The sequence below is a fragment of the Lepidochelys kempii genome, chromosome 11 (genome assembly GCF_965140265.1).
Source record: "Lepidochelys kempii isolate rLepKem1 chromosome 11, rLepKem1.hap2, whole genome shotgun sequence".
NCBI lineage: Eukaryota > Metazoa > Chordata > Testudines > Cheloniidae > Lepidochelys > Lepidochelys kempii.
In genome coordinates, this window is record NC_133266.1 from 33,191,045 (window position 1) to 33,210,549 (window position 19,505).

Genomic DNA, 19,505 nt, shown 5'->3' on the forward strand with positions numbered 1-19,505 from the left:
TTTGTGGATTACGATTAAAACGCTGAATAAAAGCTGCATTTCAAATACCCCCACCAAAAATGAAAGCCATTTATTAAAAAATACAACGAACCAACAACAACATCGTTCGTGTGGCTCATACCAGGAGTATAAAAAGGGAGAAAGAAAATGGAGTTCCACATAAACAATAGAAAAACGCAACTCATTTGGAGGCAAAATGAAGAAGTCTTCCTCAGGTTTAAGCACCTCAACCCTGGAGCATTTTTACTACAGTCTGACAACTTCTTTCAGCTCTTGGTTTCCCGTCCACACATGATCCCAAATCTATGTAAGGAATGTGGAAGCTGAGAAATTAAACAAGGCGGAATGCTAATATACGTGTACAAGCCAAGTATATGATAACTATGTAGGTGTGCGCATGTGGATTTACCAATGCATGCTGCCCTAATCTGAAGGCAGGGAAACATTTGTATACTCAGTCATAAATCCTGGCAACAAGGTGATCTGAAAGCTAGTTGGGAAATGGAGTTCAAGGGAAAAGGTCCATTTTGTAAAGCCCAGCCTAAAAGCTCACCAGAAATAACTGTGAACAGACACAGAATGCAGTTAAAGAACATGCACCACAGTATGCAACCCTCTCCTCTCCCTTCATGCTCCAACCAGTCAAGATCAGTTGGAAAGCGTGAGTTGACGATTCCTAGATATGTATATGTAGAGCCTGGTTATGGTACGTTGTCAGTGGAAGGCCTCTGAAATTATTCTCCACCCTCATCCCCACCTTGATGCACTAAACCCCCAAATAGTTGATTTACAAGCATGATTTGGTCAGTCCCAAGGACCAATTTACAGCAGCCTCTGGGGCCATTATAGCAGGCAGAGATTACTAGAATGCATTGGCAATCCAGCCACACCCCATTTTCCTCACCCAGGGCTCTCTACATCAGAGGCTGTAAGGAAAAGGGGTACAGCCAACACTATACAATTCAAAGATGCTTTCAACCACATCAGCAGTCGCACTTTATTTCATTTACGTATTTTGAAAACTCCAAACAATAACTTTAAAGTTTGTTCCTTCCAGCAGGGCTGGAAGAGAGATTTTTGTGTTTACTTCTTATGAAAGATGCTCAGACACCACAGTGATGGCAGTCCTTATAAAAACCTAGAGAGACAGACAGAGAAAGCATGCCACACAAGTCAAAGAAAGACCTACTGTCAGTTTGTGTGACTAAGATGACACAAAGCAGGCTTAATGGGACTTAGGCCTGGGCTACACTGGGGGTGGGGGGGAGAGAGGGGGTTTGAACTAAGATACGCAACTTAGTTCAAGTATCTTAGTTCGACTTACCTGGCTGTCCTCACTGCGGCAAGTTGACCGCAGCAGCTCCCTTGTCAACTCCGCTTACTCCTCCTGCCGAGGTGGAGTACAGGCGTCGATTTGGGGATCGATTTAATGCGTCTAGACAAGACGCGATAAATCGATCCCCAATCAATCGATCACTGCCTGCTGATCCGGCGGGTAGTGAAGATGTACCCTCAGATCTGGTGCATGGTGTTCAAACCATTTTTAAGCAAAGGTACTCATTTGTTCTTAAATCAACCTCTCATGAGGAGCTAAGTGACTTCAGCTCTGTTCGGCGGGCAGGGGGGAAGCCTTACTTGTTCAAATAATCTTTGATCCCTTTCAACTTTATGTGAACTGTAGTATATAACTAGATTAATGTCATAAATCTATTAGTAAAACACGCATAACAATAAACGCTGTACATTAAACTAGCTGTAGTATGATGGTACTTAACTCCTGACTAATGTATCTGTGAATTAACTTCAAACTAACGTTATGGGATTTCTGTTGTATCCATTAGCACTATTTTCTTTAACATCTAATAACTTAATGTCAATCTTATTGAAACTGCATTAAAAGGACAAGTTATTCTAAATCACTGCTTGAACCTCCACAGACACCATTTCTTGTCACCTTAATAAGCTGGCACATAGATTGGATTCTGACTTGGTACTGCTTCCCTAGTCTCAAATCACAGCTGTGCTGAATAGCAAATATCTCAATTTCAATAGGGAAAAGGTTTGCTCTCAAGTAGTTCACCCCAAGGGTCAAAATACTGCAGCAGGGCATTTAAGTGCCTTTATGTTATTGAGCGGAAACATCAGCTCACATATTATTGATCATAATTGGGTGGCTCTGTTGCAAAGATGTCTGCAATAGTCTTAAGTACTGAGAGACTGGGGCAGAGGAATGTTATGCTTTTAGAAAAAAAATGCAATCCATCTACTGCCCAATTTTAGATACACAAAAGCAATCACTAGTTCTAGCACAAAATCTAAAATTGTTTTTTAAAATTGATTGTTGATGCATCAGGGTCATTTTCAGTACCACTTCCTTAGTTTTACACTGCTGAAGAAAGACAAATATGTGAATATTGATTAAAACAAGCAGGAGGCAGAGCTTGCTTTCTAGAGTTTTGCAGCAAGAAGAAATGGCAGTTACTTATCTTGAAATTTGTTTTCTGTAACCTAGCTATATACTGTTTCAGTCCAAATCACCATTATGCAGCTCTAGTCCCATTAGTCAAGTAACCTTAGTCAGTGAATCATGACTGAAGTCTTTCGGAACTACTACATTCTCAACCTAATTTTATTCTCAGATGACCACTCCATTGCTTGTGAAAGGATCAGCAGCGTGAACCTTCCCCTTTTAGGATGCTAAATGACTATCTGAAAGAAACCAAAAGGTGAACGAGACGATGCATTACAGTGTATGAATCTTTGTTACTGAAGTGGTTACCTGACAATGCCCTCTTCTAAGTCAGATACTAAAGTAAGTCTAACAGGAAAACTTTGAACATGCTTGGATGAAAGCTATTTAGAAGCAGGGAAACGTAACAGATAAAGCAATCTTTAAAAAAAAAAAAAAAAAAAAAAGGAGAATCCAGAGAAACTATGTGGACATGTGAGGAGGAACTAATTCTTCAACAACCCTGTAATGTCTGCATCAGTGTCAGAAAACTACTGCTTAGGCTGTATCTAGGTCAGCCTGCAGTTCTTCCTGCACACCCAAAGGATCACTACAGAGAGGAAATGCTGTGTGGGAAGGCCAGGGAATGAACCCTGCAGATCAAATGACTCAGACCACAATAACTCAAAAAGTTTAGTTGCAATTAGATATCTAACAATGAATGCCAGTGAAAATGAGGTAGGATCAGAAGCTAAAATAGAGAAAGAACAAGTTAAAAATTACTTAGACAAGTTAGATGTTTTTAAGTCACTAGGGCCTATTAAATACATCCTAGAATACTCAAGGAGCTGACTCAGGAGATAACTGAGTTATTGGTGATTAACTTTGAGAAGTCATGGAAGGCAGGTGAGATTCCAGAGGACTGGAAAAGGGCAAATATAGTGCCAATCTATAAAAAAAGGAATAAAGACAACCTGGGGAATTACAAACCACAGTCAGCTTAACTTCAGTAGCTGGAAAGATAATGGAGCAACTAATCAGGCAATCAATCACAACCTAAAAGTGCTAAGTAACAGTGCTAAGGTTCTAAGTAACAGTCAGCGTGGATCTGTCAAGAACAAATCATGTTTAAGCAACCTGATAGTTTTCTTTGACAGGGCAACAAGCCGGGAGTGGGGTGGGGGGAGGAAGAAGAAGAGGCAGAGGTGGTATATCTTGACTTTAGTAAGGCTTTTGATACTGGCTCGCATGACTTTCTCATAAAACAATCTAGGGAAATACAACCTAGATGACAGGTTTCAGAGTAGCAACCGTGTTAGTCTGTAGTGCAAAAAGAAAAGGAGGACTTGTGGCACCTTAGAGACTAACAAATTTATTTGAGCATAAGCTTTCGTGAGCTACAGCTCACTTCATCGGATGCATTCAGTGGAAAATACAGTGGGGAGATTTATATACACAGAAAACATGAAACAATGGGTGTTACCATACACACTGTAACGAGGTGAGCTATTACCAGCAGGAGAGTGGGGGGAAGGAGGGGATGGACCTTTTGTAGCGATAATCATGGTGGGCCATTTCCAGCAGTTGACAAGAACGTCTGAGGAACAGCAGGGGTGGGGGGGGGGTGAGGTGGAGAGGAATAAACATGGGGAAACAGTTTTACTTTGTGTAATGACCCATCCACTCCCAGTCTTTATTCAAGCCTAAATTAATTGTATCCAGTTTGCAAATTCAGCAGTCTCTTGTTGGAATCTGTTTTTGAATTTTTTTTGTTGAAGAATTGCCACTTTTAGGTCTGTAAACCTAGATGGAGCTACATAGGGTGGGTGCATAACTGGTTGGGAAACTGTTCTCAGAAAAAAGAAAAGGAGTACTTGTGGCACCTTAGAGACTAACCAATTTATTTGAGCATAAGCTTTCGTGAGCTACAGCTCACTTCATCGGATGCATACCGATGAAGTGAGCTGTAGCTCACGAAAGCTTATGCTCAAATAAATTGGTTAGTCTCTAAGGTGCCACAAGTACTCCTTTTCTTTTTGCGAATACAGACTAACACGGCTGTTACTCTGAAACCTGTTCTCAGAAAGTAGTTATCAGTGGTTCACAGTCAAGATGGAAGGGCATATTGAGTGGGGTCCCGCAGGGATCAGTTCTGGGTCCAATTCTGTTCAACATCTTCATCAATGATTTAGATAATAGTATAGAGAGTACACTTATAAAGTTGGAGGACAATACCAAGCTGGGAAGGGTTGCGAGTGCTTTGGAGTATAAGATTAAAATTCAAAATGATCTGGACAAACTGGAGAAATGATCTGAAGTAAATAGGACAAAATTCAATAAGGACAAATGCAAAGTACTCCCCTCCCGTTGCAGCAGAGATTTAAACAAGTATCTGGATTCTCTACAATGATTTCTGTGGAGCTGTGCTGTTTAAGTGAACCAGAATGTACGCTCTGCACTAAATTACTGTACACCAATGGGCTAGTTCTCCAGCCCAGCATGGATCCATACCACACCAGTATATTTCAGGGCATTGCCTCAGCACACAATTTATTAGTTAAAAGAGGAACTTAGGCAAAGTACCAAAATAAAGCATTTTCTTTGCCCAACATGGGTTATAATTGCCTAAGGCCCTTCCCCCCTCACCTCTCTCAGCCAGAACCCTGACCCAACAACTCCCACGGGAGTCTTTCTACACCCTGAAGTTCTCACTTCCTAAGCCTCCTGGGACCTATGGGCTGGGTTTTTTTCTCCTGCCATTCTCCAGTTCACCTGACCTCTTGTTGGTCTTTGAAAGGACTAGGTGCTCTTCAGGCCATCACCTGACCCCTAACTCCACAGCCTCATCTGATAAGCCAGAGGTGGCGCTGGGCCCGTCTCCCCATAAAAGGGCTAGTCACCTTGTGACAGTTACACTTTTCAAAATAATTTGACAGAGAGCATTTTGTGATGCCACATCCTTGATTGTATCATCCTGTTTGCACACATACTTGCTCATCTTCAAAATTCTGTAATGTGCAGTGGCTGTCCCTGATTTTAAGGGGAATTAGTGAAGTTTGACTGCATAAGCAATTAAATAAATTGATGGAAATAATCCTAAAATTCCCCATGGAACAAAACAACATGCAACATGCAACATGCATGGGAAGAAGCAGAAAACTGATCTTGAGTCTCTTCGTGTCATTTTTATATTGGCATAGCACTGTACAGTCAAGTGGCATGACTTTCAACGAGTTATTCACGATTAATATCAATGTAAGAAACAGCAGAATCAGGCCCAGCAGCCTGACATCAATATACATTTAAAATACTTTAATTCTGATATGCTTTCTGCAAGAATACAAAGGTGCATAAACCTCAGAGAGAGAGGAAACCTGGCATCTATTTTATAGATGCAGAAGTCTGTTTTGCAGCAGAACTAGCATGGTTCTACTGTGCAAGCACGGGTGAGAAGTATAGGGTAGTAAGTAACTGAAAACATCACACATGGGTTAAACTCCCGATGCACAAGCCATTGATCCAAAAAGGAGCTCTGTACAGTGTCATACCGAGAGACGTGATGTGGGGCAGGAGGATCAGATACTACATGGTTTCTCCCCTATTATGCTGGAGGGGAAAGCATGCTTATAGTACAGAAATGACATGCAGAAACTCTGCTACCACTCTGACCTTGAGAGGAGGATTGCTCTCTCACTTTACCTCGGACAGTTTCCAAGCACCCAGCCAAATTATTCAGGCTGAATGCTATGGAGAAGATTTTTGCCTTAGTGGAAGACAGTGAGCATGCAGTGCATCCGGCAGTGTGCTTTTACACTGCTTAAATGCTAAGCCTTTGGCAACACAGACCCAACATTAGTTTGATAGCAAACTGGGGAATGTTCTCGCTCCCATTACAGCCAATGAGAACGGTAGGCTCTTGGAGGAGGTGATTAGTGCTTTCCAGGATTAGGCCCTGGGGATCATACTGCAAAATAACAAGCAAAAATTAAGGCTGCTGTTCTCTTGTGGGCATATTATTTTTTTTACACACACCCACCATTTGTTAACATGGAGTGAAACAAGCTAAGACGCCAGTTCAAAGGATAGGAAAAAGAAAAATAAGGGGGAGAGAGAGGAAAAAAGAAAGCACGATGATATGAAATATTTTTATATCCAAATCCTAAATAATATCTTTTTAAAAATAAAATGTAGTTAACTACAATGTATTTTAAAGTAGCATGTCTCTATATACACATATAAGATACAAAAATTAACATTCTTCAGAATAAAAAGGTCACAATTTTTGGCCTAAAATATATGGCAATGTCGTTCTAATATGAGAAGTTAAGAGGGAACTTTTGGTACCAGCTTAAATTAAAACCAAATGAAAGAACAAGACAAATATTTTGCAGAGGATCTGATCTCAGCAAATCAGTGTACTTCGAAGCTTTTTCTCTTGGGAAAATGGAGTTGGATTCTAAACTAGATGAAAGAAAGGACATGCAAACAACAGGATAGAAGTGCAGAACACACACTGCAATTTATTTCTGTTACTAAGTTACGATCCTGCAAACCATTGCACAAGTAGCCCTTACTCACATGAATTGCTCCAGTTACTTCAAAGAAACTATTTGTGTGAGTAAAGGTTACAAGAACAGTGTCCTAAATCAGCTGTTTCATTTTATCACCACCACAGATGATTCTCTTTCATATTTCCTGTACAGTAACATTTGGCATTCCAGTTAATTTTTTTCTCTATACTATATATCTGTTTGCAAGCATTAATATTATAAATGGCAGGGTGTTCTCTACATTCCAGAGGGGAAAAAAATTCTATAGGTTTGATTTGCCTCAAGAGTAGTTTAAATTACACAAATGCAAGAAGTACTGTTTCGAATGTCATTACATGATAGAATGCTAGGGATTGTGGGAAAGATTTCAAGCCCTGGGTTAACATTTTATACCATTCTTTGAAGATAATTTACAGTTTTCTCTCCACTTCCTCAGTAACAAAGGACTGTCAGAGCTGACAGGGTCTGAATTTGCTTGTTTATTTACATTTGCTGTTCTTTTTAAATGCAAAGAAACATTATAATGGTTATTTTTCATTTTGCTTATGATTTGGTCACAGGATTATTTTATCAAACCTATCAACAGTGCTGAACACTAGCAATGCTGCATTAAAATCCCCCTAATAAAATGTTACCAATACAAATAGTTGGTCTTAGAATATGAGAAGAGAAAAAATGTTCACTTTTCTCCTTCACAGGGCTGGATAATTTTAACATTACATAGTTCAGACTTCAGTAGAATGAGCCTTTAACAATATGGTTAACAAGACAACTATTGTTTCAAAGAGTTAAGTGAAACTGCATTGGAGCCTAAGCTGTATTTGCTTTTAAAATCTTGTTCTCATATATGTGACCTCCTTTTCTTTACAGAAAACTGCCCCTATTGTTGTCAGCACAGCATTCTGAAAGTTCATGTGGGGAGAATCCAACTCAGAGTCCAAACTGTGAAGCACTTTTGAAGAGTGTCTGTAGCTGAAACTGAACATGTCTGACTCTCCAGAACATGCTGGATAGCTTATGGAGAAGTGACAGTTTCTGGAATCAGCTGTCCAGAGCCAGCTAAACTAATTGTTTTAATACTTGTTAACATTTATAGTAGCCTACATTGATGCTACTTATTAAGGATCATGTTCCCATATCTCACATGAGGCCAGACCACATCCTGCCACAGAAAAGCCTCCAAGAAGGGTCCCTGGGGAAGAATACACCATGAGCTGCTCCTAGCAGATTTTTCCCTAAGCTCTTCTGCAGGGGAGAAGGATTGCCCCTCCACAGAATGAAAGCCTGGGGATCCCATAGCATTTACAGGCAACATGATGCCATATCACCTCTCTCCTACTTGAGACCCTCAGCCGAGTGGCTGCAGACCACTGTAGTCAGTGCTTCCTTCACCAGCAGCTGCCTTTGAAACATAAAGAGTGAATTCCTCTCCCATAGCCCATGCCTCACCCTGCATGAGAACTCTCCCCACAGACGACTTTCCATGGGATGTAGCATGGGGTGGAGTGCTGAGGAGGTGGCTGACTCCCACTTCTGTGAGCAAAGAACAAGCTGTGCATGCTGACTGACTCATCCATGTGTGGATCTTGCTGAAGGGTGGGAACAACTGGACCCAGGTTGCCAATGTGCTGTTCCCATCAAAGGAAATTCTGACTCAGGCTGTCAAAATTATGATTTGACTTATTCCTACATCTAGAATTAATTTAATCATCACAGTGAAGATGGAGTTTAAAATGGTTGCTACTATTAAGTTAAGATTTTACTTGCTTTTGCTTTAAACACAAAAGCCTCTCAGGAAGTGCACAGCACCTCAGAGGATCAGGTGTGAAATGACAACTCTCTTTTCCCTTCCAGGTCTTCCTTCAAGCTCCCCCTAAAAAAATACACAAAGCCTTTCAATCCACTAGAAGATATGAATCTAGAACAAAAAGACCCATGCACCCATCAAAATTACTTTGAGAGCGGGCCTTTATTTGATCATGCACTATAAACATCTTTCAACTTTACTTTCTGTCTAGTTAACATGTAAACACTTAGGAGAGGGGACAGTGTCTTCTTTCGTCTATGCAATGTCAGTACAGCCACTCATTACAACCCACACAAGCAGCTTTGTTTGCTTACAGTTAAATTTGCTCAAGTGTGCTAGCAAATCACCACAAGTCACGGAAATTGCCACCTAAGAAAACAATTAACAACTTATGCCAAGCACAATTCCCATGATATATCATCCAAACGCCATTATTCCCAAATGCCTCTATGCTGACCTGAAAAGACAACCTGTCAGGGTTAAAGATATTTCAGTATCTGTCTCCCATCAGTCTTGGGCCTCTCTATTGAAAATGACAACAAGGACTGCTATAGAAATGAGGTCCCTTCTTTTTTCAACTCAACTCAGCTGAGAATCAGTGGCAACCACCAACAGGCAGAATAGGTTTTAAATTAAATACTAGTTTTAGAAAACAGATGGGTGAAGAGTCAGGGCAAGTGGAGAAGGCACAATTAAGAGAGTTATGTGTTGCAGACTGTGTTAAATAAGGCCAACAACAGCAGTACTTGAAGAAGGAACACAGAGTAGCTGCTGCTATCATACAGCATATAACTGAGCATCATAGTCAAGTACTGTGGAATTCTGTTTTTTTCCCCAAATAAAAAGTAGAATAAAACTCTTCTATAAACAGGATTGTTGGTCATTTCTTGTCCAGAGATGTATGCAAAAAATAATAAATAAATATAAATCTCTTAAGAATTACTTTAAAACCTCCTTCCCCCCCACCCAACAACATATTTCACTATTCCGTTTAATTATAATGTAAAATTGATGTAAAGTTTCACTGCAACTATGAGATACAGACACACCAAGATTCATATATTCCAAGACCAGAAGGGACTGCTGTGGTCATCTAGCCTGACCTCCTGTATGACACAAGCCACAGAACTTTCCCAAAATAATTCCTAAAGAGTATCTTTTAGAAAAAAATCCAATCTGGACTTAAAAGTTGTCCGTGATGGAGAATCCACCATGACCCTTGGTAAATTGATGTTAAAAACGTACACCTTATTTCCAGTCTGGATTCATCAAGCTTCAACTTCCAGCCACTGAATGGTGTTACATCTTTCTCGGCTAGACTGAAAATCCCTTTATTAAATATTTGTTTCCCATGTAGATGTTCAGACTAATCAAGTCACCCCTTAAGCTTCTTTTTGTTAAGCTAAATAGACAGACTCAAGGAGCTCAATCATTATAGTCCCTAGACCTAAAGGAAAGGAGTGACTAACTAAGTGGAGAAAAAGGAATAGAGGAGAACTACTGGACAGGAAGATACTAAGAGAAAATACTTTTGTGAATTTAGCTTTTAATTCCCCCATTTCTTTGAACTATATAACCATTAAAAATCTGAATGAGATGTACAAGTTTCTTTAAAGATTGTGATCAGAGAGAACACCTTTCTGAATGAGTTAAAAACAAAACAGAACTGGTAAAGCTGTTTACTATATCCCAACCACGTTCTCTTAATGAATTCCACTGTGTAAAAAAGTTGGTCTGTGCTGATCTTCCCTGACTGGAGTGACAGCAGCTCCCTGCTACAGTAAATTTTAAAACTCTAATTCACATCATATCAATACTAGGGTGACCAGACAGCAAGTGTGAAAAATCAGGACAGGAGGTTGGGGGTAATAGGAGCCTATATAAGAAAAAGACCCAAAAATCAGGACTGTCCCTATAAAATTGGGACCATCTGGGTCACCCTAATCAATACTGAAGGTAAATGAACAGAGCAGACAAATGACAACCCAATCAGAGGTCATAATCACATAGCCACAAAGAACAGTGAGGCACCAGCACATCAAAGGGCTGGTCACATAACTAGTTTCAGTTATAAAATGATATTAATATTTCATTTTGCACATTTCTGGATGCTCTTGACCAAAACAAAAAAGTATTAAACTAATCAACAAAAATCTTAGATTGTGAAAACAAAGCTGTCTACCACATCTGATTTTATCATTTCAATATGAACAGGCTCCTTCCAGGAAAACAGTTTTAGTTACCTCTCTGCCACAAGGCTGAATTTTTAAAGCTGTGCAGCTACCTTTTTGCTGAAACAAATAATTAAAATAAAAGCTCTACAAGATTTATGATTTCCCATGTACATATAAAACAAGGCCAGCCATTACAAGATTGTGTTTCAATGTTCTGACCATCCTGGAACAGAACAATGGTCTGCAGTGGCAATTATATTCACTAATTTTATTACCTTAAACCAGCTGCTTTCCTAGTTGTAATCCAATTAAACATCTACATAATATCCACTACAACAATAACATGATAAGGAGGAAGTCCTAAGTGAAGCTATCCAGAGCAAGAATTGTTTAAAAATATATTTGTGAACAGTTTGATATAAGTGAGGCCGTGCTACCAAGCAAGGTGCCACAAGTACTCCTTTTCTTTTTATGGATACAGACTAACACGGCTGCTACTCTGAAACCTGTCATCAAGCAGGCTTGGAATTGAATATACCTAAACTGGTCTGGTCTGGTGATTTAGGCTGCACTGGAATACAAGAAATGTAAATTTAGCAGCAATAGTTAAATGCTCTTCCTGGGATTATGGAGCATCAGTGAGGAGGAGGAAGGTCTGCTGCATTATTCTCTGTACCCCCATCCTGAATTAATGATGTAGCACAGTGGCCCGCAGACTTTTCAGGGTCAGGCCCCCCCCCTTACACTTGTCTATGCCCTCTCCCCACCCCCAATCAAGTGACTGGGGGCTGAGCTGAGGCCTGGGGCTGAGGCTGGGGCCTGCCGCACCCCCCTGAACATTCCTCTGCACCACCCCCCCCAAGGGGGCATGCCCCACAGTTTGGGGACCTCTGATATAATGGCACTAGAAGAGGACCTGGGAGAAACTATCAGTCAGACCTTTCAGATCTTCCTGCTGAAGATGATGCAACACTGCAGAGGAGAGTGGCAGGTAAACTGCAGGCAAAAAAAAAAAGAGGATGAAGGGCTGAACAACCATGTGGATTGGGCATAAAGATCACAAGTGGTAAGGCACAGTTCACACTGAGATGCTGGAAAGCACCTAGAATACATGTCAGAGCAAGTTACCAATTAGGGGCTGAATCCTGCTCGCTCTCGCTCACATGAGTGGACCTTAATACCATCAGTAGTCTTACTCAAGTCAGTGACTGCTGGTATGAGTAAGAGTTTGCAATTTCAGATCCTCAGACATTAACTGTAAACTGTAAGTAGTGAGCTTTTACGTAACAGAACCTAAATAAAAGCTACAGTTAAAACAAGCCCCATATAATGTATTCTGGAGTGCAAAAACCAGCACAGCCCACTTCCACCAGCTATTTCTGCACTGAGAGAGAAGGAGTAACATGAGACCCAGATGGGACCACCCCTACATCCCAGAACTGTGCAGGGGAGATCCACTCCAAGGCATGAGAACCTATTTGCCACTCCCAGCTATATGGGCTTGGGGAAAGAAACTGTAGGAAGGAGCCAGCCAGAAACTGAAGACAGCAGAACAGCTGCAAAAATAGTTCATGCAGGGACAGACAGAGACTGATGATATCATCACTGCTTTCTGCAGTTTTCACTGTGAGCATTCTCTTGCCTGGGCTGATTGGCTGTTTGCGCCAATCCCTCCTGTTCCCCCCCCTCGTCTTTTTGCTTAACTAATATCCTTCTAACATAACATCACCCCCACCACCCCACATACTGAAAACATGATGACATTTGCCAGACATCACACTGATCACGCTGTTTGTATGTTACATTCATTTCCCCTGCCCTCCCTCTGTATTGTCTATTTAGATTGTAAGCTCTTGGGGGCAGGGGTGGTCTATTGCAGATTTGCACAGGTGCCTAGCATAATGGGGCCCTGTTCCCAGATGACCCCTAGGCACTACCGTAATAAACATGATAAATATTTTGCTTTTTCCATATTTCTGCCTCTGGCAGACCAGATATGTTTTTGCTTTTACAGCACAGGACTGGAATAGTAGGCTTGTGTTTAAATGGCCTATTCATAATTGTAGGTTTTTCATTTTCAATGGAAATGCCACTAATACCATCTGAAAATATCTGCACTCCCAGGCGATCCACCTTCACAAAAAATACAATATACTGTTTTAATCTGGCAGAAAAAGGACAAGCTGCTCCTACTCATGTGTTGTTAAAAGGGCCAAGGAAAGGAGGTGGGGAGTAGTAGATTTCTATAGTAGGAAAGATATTGGGGGGAAAAAAAAAAAGCTCTCTATCATATTTTGAGAAGTACTTTTCCGGAGAAAAAGGCATTATTTAAAGTGGTGCATAAATGAATACAATTTACAAATATACTATAGGGCCTCACTGCAAACAGAACAACAAGCTCTACCCTTCTGTAGTTAAATAAGAACTTTCTATAGCAACTTCCCAAAAGAATTTACTCAAAATAAAAACCACCATTCAAGTTCAGCACTGCCAGCTCCTCTATGCCAGAACTGAACTTACTGAATGAAGCAATGAGAAGAAAAACAAAGTCTTTGTACCACCAGAACCACATATGCCACTTTTTAATAGAAGAATCTGTATAGTGACTCAAATACTCTGATTAATTATATTTAAAGATCGGTTATTTTGCTATAAAATAATCCCTATTTAATATGATTTTTCAATATTATAGTATAATGTACAATGCTGTTTTGGAAAGGGAAATAAAAATCAATATGCATGACAAGTAGCTCGTGCTCTAACTGTAGTTTATTTGGACACTTAAAACATCTATATATAACATAATAAACTATACGCAACTGTTTATTTTATGGACTAAATTAACTCCTCTCTCCACAAGGCCTGAAGAAATGGGCATAGCACAAGGAATTAAGTAGGAACTGGAGGATGGAATTCAGCTCGTAGCATCAAGGAAGGCTATGAGACTACAACGTAATCCTTCCACACAGGTTTCTAGATCCTGAATCTGCCAAAGAGTAAATCTACTAGGCCACTTCCTAACCTACTCACCACACACCTATTAACAGCTGCTTATTGTGAACCAGAGGAGAAACCACTTCTGCAACATGCAGGTATACTGTGGACTCTCCACTCACACACCTTGCTCAAGACTATCCCTGGAGTTTCACAGCTCAGGGGACTTTGTGTGAGCCTTCTTGCAAGAGAATGAATTCCATCCTATAACTGGAAACTGTCCAGTAAAAATTATTACAGGTGTTTCTAACAACAGCTTGAATTATAAGAACAAACAACATTTAAGGATTTAAGGTAGGATCCTGATTCCTTTAGCATCAATAGCAGCTTTGCCACTGACTTCAGTGGGACAAGGATTTCACCCCGGTTTATTTTATATTTGACTCAGTCTGAACAAAGAAAACAGACAATCAGTTTCACTTTGTGGCTTTTTTGAGATCGCACAATGATGCGATGTTTTGGTTGTAAACACTTCAAGGAAAGGTCTGAATATACATCAAAACCTGTTTTCAGTTAATCAAATCAAACACATAACATTTTTACTAATTTTACGTTCTATAATAAATAAATGAATGAATGAATGAATGAATGAAAACACCTTTTTTCCTGAAAGCAGCCTGGCAGTATCTGTTTAATAAAAATATTTAAATAAAGTGTGAGTAATTTATGTTGGATTGATATAAACGGAGTTAAACAAGACAAAAATAGAATTTCTCTTGATTTCTCATTTACCAAGTGCATATTAAAGGTTGTTTATCTAAGAAGTTTTTAGCAGTTATAAGATCAGTAAGTGGCAAGGAAGCCCCAGTGAAGCAGCTGGATATTGCAAAATCCAGTTTGGAAACTAAATACCATGTTCCCCAGCTACTTCCTGGAAACCTGTACAGTTTACACAGAATTGCGGAAAGTGAGAATTTGGCATCTGGAACTTTCCATAATTCATAAAAGTGAGCCTCTAATAGTAAGCCTCTGCATTAGGAGAGTCTTGTTTCCATATGATAGAACTGACATTAACTCCAGTTGCTAAAGGGCTATGTTGGCAGAGAAGCCTACAGTTTTTAATAAACTACTCAGATTTTTGGTCAAATGTTCCAAGTCTTCGATTTCAAATCTTCTGGAAATCTCACTTGCTTCCTCAGCAGAAATGGAGAATTTTAAGATAGAAGAGGAGAATATCTTAACACAGGAATCTCTTACCGGAGAAATTCCTCATAGAAATTAACTCATAGAAGCGTCATCTATCCTGAGAGGCCTCAAGCTCGCTTTCAGGAACCATTTGTCTTCCAACAAAAAAGGCAAGAGCCAAAAGCCAGGTACAGAATAATGATTCCAGAATAGGCTCTGCAGTGTAGACATAGCCAAAGATCATTCTATAATGAACTACAGATTGAGCAAATAACTCAGAACCTTTGCCCAATTCAAGAGGCAAAGAACAAAACCAGAAAAAGATCACAATTTTTTTTCTCTGATTGCCAGAAACACACACACACACTCAAACTGGGGAAGCTCCGAGAGAGATAAGAGAAGTCTGTTCAAGATGACAAAATGTTTAAAGTTATGAGTGCTTCCTGCTACCAGTCAGCTACTGAAGAGAAGCAACAACCCAACAGTCTCAACTTGGAGGATCCTGAGGGTGCTTCTGTATTATTTTTAAAAAACAAGTTTTAAAAAAAGGAAAAACTCTTCTACCATACATGTATCTAGAATGAGTTAAACCTTAGAGAAGTCATCTTCCTGTGCAAGGCTCTAGTATTTCATAATTTATGAATGGCTCCTTTCACAAAATTAATTATCTGTTCCTTTTTTAGTAAGATTTATGGGAATCTTTCAGGACATACACTGTAATAAGTCTAATTTTTTTCTGATAGTTGGCCCAACTCTTTCATTATAATCACAAGACTATTGAAACAGTGAGGATTATCCTAAAAGCAGAAAGTTTTATTTTTGCAATAAACGTTACATTTCTCAAACTAGAAATTTGTAATTTTCTCGCAATAAAAATTTCATTTTTCTAAATTAGGCATAATATTGTTTTCTATCTACAGATACAATATTCAGCTGTGAAGGTTTGGAACTGTTATAAGGTCTTTCAAACAAACCAGTCCTTTGAAAATCTGACCATATTATGTCATGCCTATTAAAAAAAAAAAGACAGAAAGAAGAAAGAAGAAGCTATTTGGTCAGTTACTAGATTTTTGCCCCTTCCCCTCCCCCATCATCCCTACCACTTTTTGCATTGTTAGCCCATGATTTTTAATTATGCTGTCTCTACATATAATTTGATCTCAACTGGATATAAAGAATACAGGAATAACTGACACTGCCTGTTTCAGAAAATGAGAACAAAATTATGAGAAATGGGCAAAAATGCAACAACAAAACACTGCTGGAAGGAACAGACAACTGGTAGCAATATTTGGTAGTGGCTGGCAGGAACTATTGCTGAGCAGGTAAACAAAGTTAGGAGGGATATGGATGTGGTAGAAAAGAAAGAGAAAGAACAATAAGAAGAGAGGACCTGTGAGCCTGATGTTTTCAGTGATACCAAAATTTTCAAAAACAGCCATATATTTTATTTTAGATGCTGCAATTTTTGGGTACTCAATATTTTTGGGCCTGATTTTTTAGAAGTGCTAAGCACTTTGATAGGAGTTGTAAGTATTTAGCTCTATCCAGCTAAACAGACCTTTCCGTAACAGGAAGCTGATGAGCTATTTGAAGAGGGAGGAGATCATGGAAATATACCAGCATTGAGCAGCCACTATTTGGGAAGAGAACAGGTGGTGTCCTTGAAACAGGCATGTAGTCAAGTGGATGTGAAGAACTTCTGAGAGCGAGCAGCCATAAAGGCAGATATGGATTGGTACAGACTCTGGAATAACTAATTCTGGATGCATTTTCATAAGTGAAAATGACAAGAATACTGGCATAACGTATGTCAATCTAATTAGTATAAAACAAAGCTTCATCAACTGACCTGCACAACTCACACTACTTTTAAGGAAAAATTGTAAAATAAACTTCAGTAAGATTATTGACAGTTATATGGGCACCAACATTGATCAAAGAATCCTGTTTTTAGAAGAAGGAGCAAGAAGGGAGGAACCCAGCCATCCTTAAAATAGAGGCTCTATTTGCATACAGGAGAGCAAGAACTCTAAAAATAACAAAAGTGAACAAATGTCACGTATGTATTTAATTGCACCTTCTGAACATCATTTGAAAATCTGGAAACTGTGAGGTCATTTAGACTTTGGAATACAGCTCAGAGTAAATGGTGGAAGCTCCATCATTGGGATAATGAAATACAGAGGAGAACTTTAAAAGATATAATACAGAGAACAATTCTGCTTTGGCAGACAAATTGACAAGATCAATTAATATTCATGATTAGACTGGAAAGATTTATTTTTATCTGTAAATGTCAATAAACATTGATTCCACCATACACGCGCACTATTTTTTTCAATTGACAACTGAAATTTATAAACAAAGTCAGAAAAATGCTGCTTGAGAACTTAGCGTCTGATTTAAGGAAATTTACTTTGCATATTGTAACATGTGATGTTGACAATTTGTGTTTTAATGTTTATAAAGCTTCAACCTTTTGAATCTGAATGCCTACTGTCATTAATTATTATCTGACACTTCCGCCCATAATTTCCAGCAACTATGAAAATTTAAAATAGATAAAAATAGAAAAAAATGCTTAAAAACAAACAGATATTATCCATTGAAATTATAAATCAAATTCTATCAAACCTAAATATGACCCCTCCAGATTTAATTTATATTAATTTCTGAAATTATGGACAGAACGGCAAAAAAGTTTTGCTAAAGTACAAATCAACAGTCCAGCACCTATTTTTCCAGAGTGTCATCTAGTGGTTCAAATAAACTGGGAGCCAGGATGTAGGGGTCTTTTCCTGGCTGTGTTGCTGACTAGTGGCGTGACCATGGACAAGACTTTTTAGATATCCTCATTTATAAATCTGTTAAATGGGGGACAAAAGCCTGCATAAAGTTATTTGAGGTTTAATCAGTGTTTGAGAATCTCAAAGAGGTTCCATATAAACCCAAACTATTAAAGTGTACTTTTGCAGGAATGAAAAATTAGGGGCTTTCCTTGTTTACCAGACAGAAAGTAGAAACTGAAACTTACAGGCTATCAGTAAATTTTACAGGGGGTATAATATTTTGTTTCAATAATGGTCTGGCAAGTGTGTTGTGAATCTTGAAATTTTTTCATTTTTTAGAAAGTCAATATAGCAGTCAAGAATTATATGTTCCAGAGAAGAAATATGATTTAAAAAAAAAAAGTGTAAATAATATAATTATACACCCACTCCATATTCAGAAATACCCAAAATGCATGGATTTATACAACATCCTGTTGATATGAACTTTGCTAAACAGTGTTGTCTGAAAAAGTTTCTCTAAGCTATGTCTATACCGCGTTTTTTAGCCCTGATGTAGCTGAACTATACGCAAACCCCTACTGCAATCGTACAGCACTAGTGCCAATCTTAGTTTGAAACTGGTGAAAGCTGCCCAGGTGCAAGTTTACACTGGTTCAGCTTTATTATTTGTCTTGGTGCAGCTACATCAGTTGCTAACTGAGAAGATCTTAATCATATGTTTTTAAAAACAAGCTACACAACTGTTTGATAATTTTCAAATGTTTTTAATCTTTTGTGATTACAGCAGATAAACAAGTAGTCAGGAGAATGGGTGTCCATGTTTTTTTAAAATCAGGAACCTGGGATACACTTATTTACTATATATTTAGTCTGTTCTCTGCTTCTGAAGGTGCCACACATGCTCAGCGCCTACTGATTTCAAAAGTTGACAGTTCTCATCACATCACAGACTCAAGAATACTAAACATGGGGCTAGATTTCTTCTCCCTTCATGACATTAGCACTCGCATCACAAACGTCCTGTAAGTTTAAAAGACTGAATTTTAAGAGTAGTACTTACGGTTGGCATAGTTTTACCAGGTCCTGGTCAGTGGTGTTTGGAGGCAGTCCTCGGATGTAAAGGTTTGTTTTACTTAATTGATCCCAGCCTGAGTTGCTGCTGCTACTGCTGTTGTTATTACTGCTGGTGGTGCTGGGGCTAGGAGGAGCCATTGGGTGGGATGGTACAATGGACGGCTGCAAAACAAAGACAGAGCTTGTCAGAATGAAATACGGACTACCTGCAGCATTAACAGCATATTTGCCACTCTGAACATGTTAACTCTGTGCAGCTACTCGTATTCTAAATACGCCCGTTTTCACCATATTTGGCATGGGATCATTAGGTGTACTCTGATATGCAGAATAATAATCTCAAGCACTCTAAATGCATGACACTGATTCAAATTACATATACCCTCTGTTTTATATTTCTCACAGGATTATATCACCACCCTCCACTGGGACATTAGATGTTAAAAAAAAAAAATTTTGATTTCAGGTTCTCATTAACATATATAAAAACAATTTAACTTCACAAAAATAGTTTCATATGTTATAAAAGAATTAAAT

At 39.0% G+C, this 19,505-nt stretch overlaps 1 protein-coding gene across 12 annotated transcripts in view; it reads right to left on the reverse strand.

Annotated features, from left to right (window-relative positions):
- The window catches only part of RBMS1 (RNA binding motif single stranded interacting protein 1), a 208,266-nt gene that overhangs the window by 76,426 nt on the left and 112,335 nt on the right, over nucleotides 1–19,505 (reverse strand). For all 12 annotated transcript variants that reach the window (XM_073305605.1, XM_073305604.1, XM_073305606.1 and 9 more), the window contains exon 2: nucleotides 18,955–19,130. In XM_073305605.1, coding sequence (XP_073161706.1) covers nucleotides 18,955–19,130 — 176 coding nt within the window. The remainder of the gene's footprint in view (nucleotides 1–18,954; nucleotides 19,131–19,505) is intronic.